Source organism: Elephantulus edwardii, unplaced genomic scaffold (genome assembly GCF_000299155.1).
Source record: "Elephantulus edwardii isolate Elephantulus edwardi_28Jun2011 unplaced genomic scaffold, EleEdw1.0 scaffold00220, whole genome shotgun sequence".
Taxonomy (NCBI): Eukaryota; Metazoa; Chordata; class Mammalia; order Macroscelidea; family Macroscelididae; genus Elephantulus; species Elephantulus edwardii.
Window position 1 is genome coordinate 4988372 of NW_006399970.1, and position 7602 is coordinate 4995973.

The 7602-nt window shown below is 38.6% G+C and overlaps 1 protein-coding gene across 1 annotated transcript in view; it reads left to right on the forward strand.

Moving 5' to 3' along the window:
• The window catches only part of SCFD2 (sec1 family domain containing 2), a gene marked incomplete at its 3' end in the record, with an annotated part of 151946 nt that overhangs the window by 51681 nt on the left and 92663 nt on the right, over nucleotides 1–7602 (forward strand). The window contains exon 2 of the mRNA XM_006898102.1: nucleotides 5232–5400. Within this exon, the coding sequence (XP_006898164.1) occupies nucleotides 5232–5400 (169 nt within the window). The remainder of the gene's footprint in view (nucleotides 1–5231; nucleotides 5401–7602) is intronic.

The window sequence follows — 7602 nt, forward strand, 5'->3', positions numbered from 1 at the left end:
ATATTCCTAGAGCCTTATTTTTAACCAGTGTCTTCATTGCAGCTTGAACTTCTTCCTTTCTTACCATTAGTTCTTGTTTATATGGCATTTATGGAAAATTTTCAGTGTCGACCAATTCTTTTTTTTATAGTGATTCTGTGTATTCCTTCCAACTTCTTTCACTGCTTCCTGAATCACTTAAGATTTTGTCCATGGTATCTCTCAGTATGGTCACTTAAGGTTTGAATATTTTTTACAGTTCTTTCAGCTTGAGAAATGCAGAGCAGATTCTTCTCTTTTTATCTCTGAGGTCTTTGCATTTTTTATTATAATACTTTGTCTTCTTGAGCTTTCCCTTTGAATTCTTATTTTCACTTAGGATGGCCAGGGCTGTATATTTATGGCATGAGACTGTGAGTGTATTTTCCCTCAGTGACTGGCGGTTTTCAATTACCAACCTTTGACTTTATCAACTATGGCGTAAAAGCTTCTTTCCTCTATCTCCTCACTCCCTATGAAAAGATGATGTTGGTAAAATAAGCCATTTTCTCTATACATGGAAGGGGACTGGCTGCACAGCTGTCAAATTACAAGTTATATATGGAAGAAATAACTTGAGTTTAGATGCCATTATATAAATTTTTTAGATAGTATTTTAAACTTCTAGAATAAAGGAGCAAGGCAGTCCTCTGAACATTTAAATATGATGTGGATCTTGACTTTCTTTTTCTACTTTTTAAAAGAAGAATCCAATGTTACTGTGACATTGGCAGTCTCCAAATGTCCATATTGATGTCATAAATATGTCACTGATTAAATGAAAGAAATGTATATTGATCTGTAAAATTGAATTTGTGAGACTATTTTCAGGGCAGAGCAGAATAACAAACTGAAAATCCCTGCCTGCTTTTATTAATTTCATTTGTTATCAAACATGGTAACTGTTCATATCCTGTTGACTTCCTTTTTGAAGCAAGCTAAGGAAGTATGATAATGTAACATTTGTTAATATTTTCTGATATGATACTTTAAAAAGTTCCTGATGGAATGTTATTTATTGTTTAAAATTTGTTATTTTTAAAAATAGTTAACCTTTATTATGTACTTCAAGAGCCATGGTAGCATAGTGCATTAACATGCTTGCCTGCTAACTAAAAAGTCAGTAGTTCAAATCCACCAGTGGGAGAAAGATGGGCAGCCCCCTTCTTTAAAGAGTTATATCCTCAGAAACATGATGACCTGTCACTATGAATTGGAATCACCTCAACAGCAGTGGGTTTGCTATACTTTTTTCATAGACAACATTGGGAGAAAAGAAAGTTTCTGTAGTGTTTATATAAATTTAACTGTATCACCCAAAGATAACTCTTGTTGTATTTTGAGCTATTTGTGGACACATATTTGTTTAATTTAAGAAATGTTTATTACAGTAAAGAGAAGAAGACCCTGGACGAGATGGATGGATACAGTAACGAGGGCAATGGGGCTTGGTGTGTTCAAATCAGAAAAACTAGCTCAGGACAGGGCTTGGTTCAGAGCTACTGGACATAGGGCCACTATTAGTCACAGGGGACTTGATGGCATATAACAACAACAACAACAACATTATAGCAGGAATATTTGCTTATCACAGAACATAACCCAGAAGATAACAGGTAAACAGAAGAAAATTGTAAACAAATAATAATTTGAGAATTGTATCTATAAATATACCAGAATTCTCTTAATCATTCCCTTGGTTTTTGTACATTAAGAATATTAAGAGTCTACATGTTCTTTTGATGTTGTAAAAGTATCATTTGGCTATTATTATTACATTAATATAATAACATGTACTGCTGGGAGAACAGATTCATCCTAAAGAGGGTGAGACCAGGCTGCTCCTTGGAGGCAAGGACTCTGAAGCTTTGTCTGACATACTTTGGACATGTTGCAGGGAGGGACCAGTCCTTAGAGAGGGATGTAATGCTTGGGAGGGGGAAGGGATAGTGCAAGAGAGGAAGACCCTCGATAAGATGGATTGATTCAGTGACTGGAGTAATGGGGAAGGTGTGTCAGAGACAATAAGATTGGCACTGGATAGAGCAGGTTTCAGGGCTGTTGTACATAGGGTTGCTATGAGTCACAGGCAACTCGACAGCACATAACAACAACACCATACTTTAAGAAAAAATATTTTAAGAGGACTTGATTAGTCAATAATCTATTCCATCTATATGCTGAGCAAATTATCTGAGAAGCTGGACTTTATGAAGAGGATTGTGGCATAAGAATTGGAGGGAAATTCATTGATAACCTGCGTTATGCAGATGGCACAACCTTACTTGCTGAAAGTGAGGAGGACTTGAAACATTTGTTGCATCTCAGTATCAAGAAAACAAAGACTCTTACCACTAGACCAACAAGCAGTGGAATGATGGATGGAGAGGAGATTGAAACTGTCGACAGTTTCATCTTGCTTGGATCCACAATTAACACCCTTGGTACAAGTAGACAGGAAATAAGAAGACACATTGCAATGGGAAGATTTGCAGTTAAGGACCTTTCCAAATTATTGAGTAGTTGTGATGTCTGTTTGCGGACTAAGGTTTGTCTGATTCAGACCATGGGCTTTACAATTACTACCTATGCACCCGAGACATGGATAATGAATGATGATAGAAGAGGAATTGATGCCTTTGAGCTGTGGTGTTGGAGAAGAGCACTGGATGGAAAGAGAATGAACAGACATGTCTTGAAGAAGGTGCAGCCAGAGAGCTCTTTGGAGGCAAGAATGATGAGGCTTTGCCTCACATACTTTGGACATCTTGCTAGTAGGTGCTATTCTTTGGAAAGGCACATGATGTGGGAAGGGTGGAGGGTTGGCAAAGGAGAGGAGACCCTCAATTGAAAGTCTCAATTGAGGAGACCCTCAAGCAGGTGGATTGACACAGTGAGTGCTGCAATGGGCTCTTGTGTTTCAGGAAGTGCGAGGATGGCACAGGACAGGACTGGGTTCAGATCTTTTGTTCATAGGGTCATTATGAGTCATACTTGACTTGACAGGACCTATCAGTAACAACCTAAAAGAGGATTTAATAAAAGTAGGTTGCCAAAAATCTTGAAATTGTGGTTAAGAGGAATGAACAGCAAGCAAAAAAGCATTAGGCAATAAAGCCAGGAAGAATGGAGTTCTTACCTAGGGGATGAGTCTATGAGTGGCATATTAAAAATACAAGTATTTTAGATAGAGATCAGAAGTGCTACAAACAAACAAATGGACAAAGAAAGAAATTGAGTGCTAAGGCAAATGAAAAAACTTTGTAGAAGTTTTTAGTATAGGAAGAGGAAACCATTGGAGTGAGATATGGTAAGAAGAAATCCAGCTATTTTTGTTCCAGCCTTAGTTTAAGGATATAAAGACATATTTCACATAACCCTCTCTGGATCCCTCGGCCATTTATAATCAGTAAACATTCATTCAGCTGTTATTTAATGAGTCTGGTCCTGGGCTGAGTGCTGAGGAGATAATCTTAAAGCATAGACAGCAAAGCGAATGTATTTTCTAACATCTTAATGAAATGAATATTCTACCAATGAAATAAGCATTCTCAGAAGTCACTTTAGAATACTTATGGCATCTCTGTCTTGTGTCAATTTTCTGAGACTGATATTTTTTTAAACTAGGAGTATGTACTCAACTCAATAGAACAACAACAGCAACAACTTTGTATATCATACCAAAACAACAACCCCTCAATCTACTTACATCAAGTAAAGATTGACTCATAGTGACCCTCCATAACGTTTCTAAGACTGTAAATCTTTATGGAAGGAACTTTCCCATCTTTTCCCTACAGAATGACTGGTAGATTTGAACCATTGACCTCTGAGTTAGCAGTGCAACACATAGCCAACTATACCACCAGGGTTCCTTTCATATATCATAAGCCCTCAATAAAAATGGGAGCCCAGGTGGCCAAGTGGTAAGGAACTTCACTGCCAGCCTGAAGGCAGGCGATTCAGATTCACCAGCTGCTCTGCAGGAGAGAGATGGGCAGTCTCCTCCTGTGCAATTTGCTGCCCCGTTGGAGAGTCACCTCTGATGCCCAACAACAACAACAACAACTGTGATGACAGTGATAATTTTTTTGATTCCTAGTTTGGCCTTTTCCTTAGTTCTTCTGTCTCATTGATATAACATGGCAAGAGTAAGAGAGTGAGACACAAGAGTGGGAGGTATTGGGAAGCAAAATCTTAATTAATTTTGAAGTTGACAAGAATAAAGCAAGTAAAATGTGGTAAATCCTGTCAGTTGTTGGAATGATGTCTCCTAAGCAACAAGGCTTTTTGGGCGACAACTTGGTTTCATGGGAAAAGCATAAACTGTGTCATTAGTTTTGAATTCTAACTTAAGCTCTTGAATTTGATACTTAAAGAGTTAGTACCCTTAAAGCACCTATACAGTGCCTGGTACCCAGAAAGCACTCAATAAATGTGGCCTCTCACTGTAAGCATTCACCTTTCACTCTTTTTTCTGTCCTTTGTTCACAAAATACTTGATGAAAATCTCCTAGCTATCGAGTTCCATGTTGTGTCTGGTGGGAACAAGGAGAGCTGGTCAAACAGGGCCTTTGCCACTGTGAAGACTCGATTCTACCTGAAAGAAGCTAGGCTTTTCACATGTTGGGTTTTTCCTTCTTTTTTAATTTAGATCTCTAAGTTCTACTGGGTCTTATACCATTATCAGTAAAATGCTTTTAGTTCCAAAATTCTAGCATCTTATGGATTAATTGCTGGGCTGCTAACCAGATGGTTGAAAGCTCAAACCCACTAGCTGCTCTAAGATTCTCAGCCTCTAAAACCTGATGGGGCAGTTATCCTGTGTCCTGGCGGCTTACTGTGAGTCAGAATCTACTTGATGGCAGTAGATAGACACTGTTTACCTGCATGACTATACCCCAATCATACGTTGAATGACTCACTAAGTACCTACTGATATCTACCCTATGCAAGCACTGTGGTAGATGCTGTCGGATATAGGAGTAATCAGAGTAGCACAGCATCTGCCCTCGTGGACCACTGAGGTCAAGGTAAATGGCAGACAAGGTAATTGTGAGTGTGATTAGCATTCCACAAGGTAATATACTGGGTTTTTGCTACTTACTAATGTAAGAGAAATCTTGTTGTTGGTATAAAATACATTGTAAAACATTTATCCATTTTAAGCTTTCTGATTTTGCAGATTTTCATTTTCCTGTTTGCTTCAACAGGAGCAGTTGGACATCACGGAGACAATTTGGTAGAGAAGATAATTACAGTGCTTCCCCAGCTCCCGGGTCACACGAACGATGTGATGGTTGACATGGTAGAACTCACTGCACTGCAGGCCACAGAGGAGAATCTCAGTATGGTTGCCCCAGGCTGCCTCGCACAATCCAAGTAAGAAATGGACCTTCTTTTCCTCTCATCTTTCTCTCCTTCCACGTATCTCCTTCATAAATGTTGTTCTAGAAAAAAGACAATAAAGAGTTGTTTTGCTTGGAAAATTCATACTTGATAGTACTTAGAAAAGAGCAGTTTTCTCCCTTAATATGAAAGAACCATATCTATTAAACCTAACAATAAGCCCTACATATGGAGATTTATAGAAGATTTATAATAGAGAACACTACATGGTTTAAAATTAAGAAAGGTGTGCGTCAGGCTTGTGTTCTTTCTCCATACCTATTCAGTCTATATGCTGAGGAAATTATTTGGGAACATGGGCTCAACAAAGAAGAATAATTGATTCCTTTGAGCCGTGGTACTGGAGAAGAGTGCTGAACACCTGAAGGACTGCCAAAAGAATGAACAAATATGTCTTGTAGAGGGTGCAGCTGGAGTGCTCTTTGGAGGCAAAGATGATAAGGCTTTCCTTACATACTTTGAACATGTTGCTAGGAGGGGTTATTCCTTGGAGAAGGACCTGATGCTTGCAAAGATAGAAGGTTGGTGGAGGATAGGAAGACCCTCAAACAGGTGGATTAACGTGGTGACTACCTCAATGAACTCTAATGTGTCAAGAAGTGTGAGAAGGATGGCATAGGATAGAATAGGGTTCATACCTACTTTTCATAGGGCCTCTATGAGTTGTGTTCAACTTAATGACACCTAACAACAACACCAACAATATTTGATACCTTGTGTGTGTGAAGTAGTGTCAGAAAATGCAGGGAAAGAAAAACTCTGACCATTGCCATTTTGGTATGATTGTACTATCATGACTAAAAGTAATGATAATTTAACAAACATAATAGCTCAGGAGTGATTTTAGTTGGTAATAATTGTAGCTAAATGAACACGCCAAACTAAAACACTTCCACTGAATAGATTCCAAAAAACAGTGACCATATAGGGCAAAGGAGAACTACCCATTTTTTTTGACGTCTGAATATTTCACTAGAGGGACAAGAAGCCAAAGCAAAGGAAAGAAATCAGGAAATTAAGGAGCTGCACAGAAGATTTCAAAGGGTAATGTGGGAAGATAAAGCAAAATATTATAATGACATGTGCAAAGAGCTGGAGTCAGAAAATAAAAAGGGCTGAATTAACTTGGCATTTTTTAAGCTGAAGGAACTGAAGAACAAATTTAAGCCTTGAGTTGCAATACTTAAGGGAGCTTTGATCGGAATATTAAATGATCCAGAAAGCTTTAAAAGAAGATTGAAAGGAGTATACAGAGTCACTGTACCAAAAAGAATTGGCAGACACAGAAGAATTTCATGAAACATCGTATGAGCAAGAGCATGTGGTGATGAAGGAAGAAATCCAAGCTGCTCATAAAGAATTGGCAAAAAACTAGGCCCCAGGAATTGATAGTGTACCAATTGACATATTTCAACAAACAGATGCTGTCCTGGATGCACTCACCAAGTTGTGCCAAAAAAATCTGGAGGACAACCACTTGGCCAACTGACTGGAAAAGATCCATATTTGTTTCCATCCCAAAGAAAGGTGATCTGACAGAGTATGGAAATTATCAAACAATATCATTGCTATCACATGCAAGCAAGATTCTACTGAAAATGATCAAAAAATGTCTGGAACAGCACATCAACAGAGAACTGCCAGATATGTAGACTGTGTTTAGAAGAGGCCATGGTACTAGGGATATTACAGCTAGTGTTACCTGGATCTTGGCTGAAAGCAGAATGCACCAGAGGAATACCTATCTGTGTTTCATTGATTACACAAAGCCATTTGACTATATGGATCACAACAAATTATGGTTGACTCTGAGAAGAGTGGAAATCCCAGAACCCTTGATTGTGCTTATGTGAAACCTGTACTTGGACCAGGAGGCAGTCATCAGAACAGAGCAAGGAAACACTGCGTGGTTTAATATCAGGAAAGGTATATGCCAGAGATGTGCCTTATCTCTATACCTTTTCAGTGTGTATGTGGAACAGTTCATCTGGGAGGCTGAGCTCTTTGAGTAGGAATGTTGCATCAGGATTGGAGGAAGATTTATCAACAACCTAAGTTCTGTGCAGACGACACAGCCCTTCTTGCTGAAATGGAGGAGGATCTAAAGTACTTGCTGCAGAAGGTCAAGGACTGCAGACTTCAATATGGATTGAAGCTCAACATCAAGAAAACAGT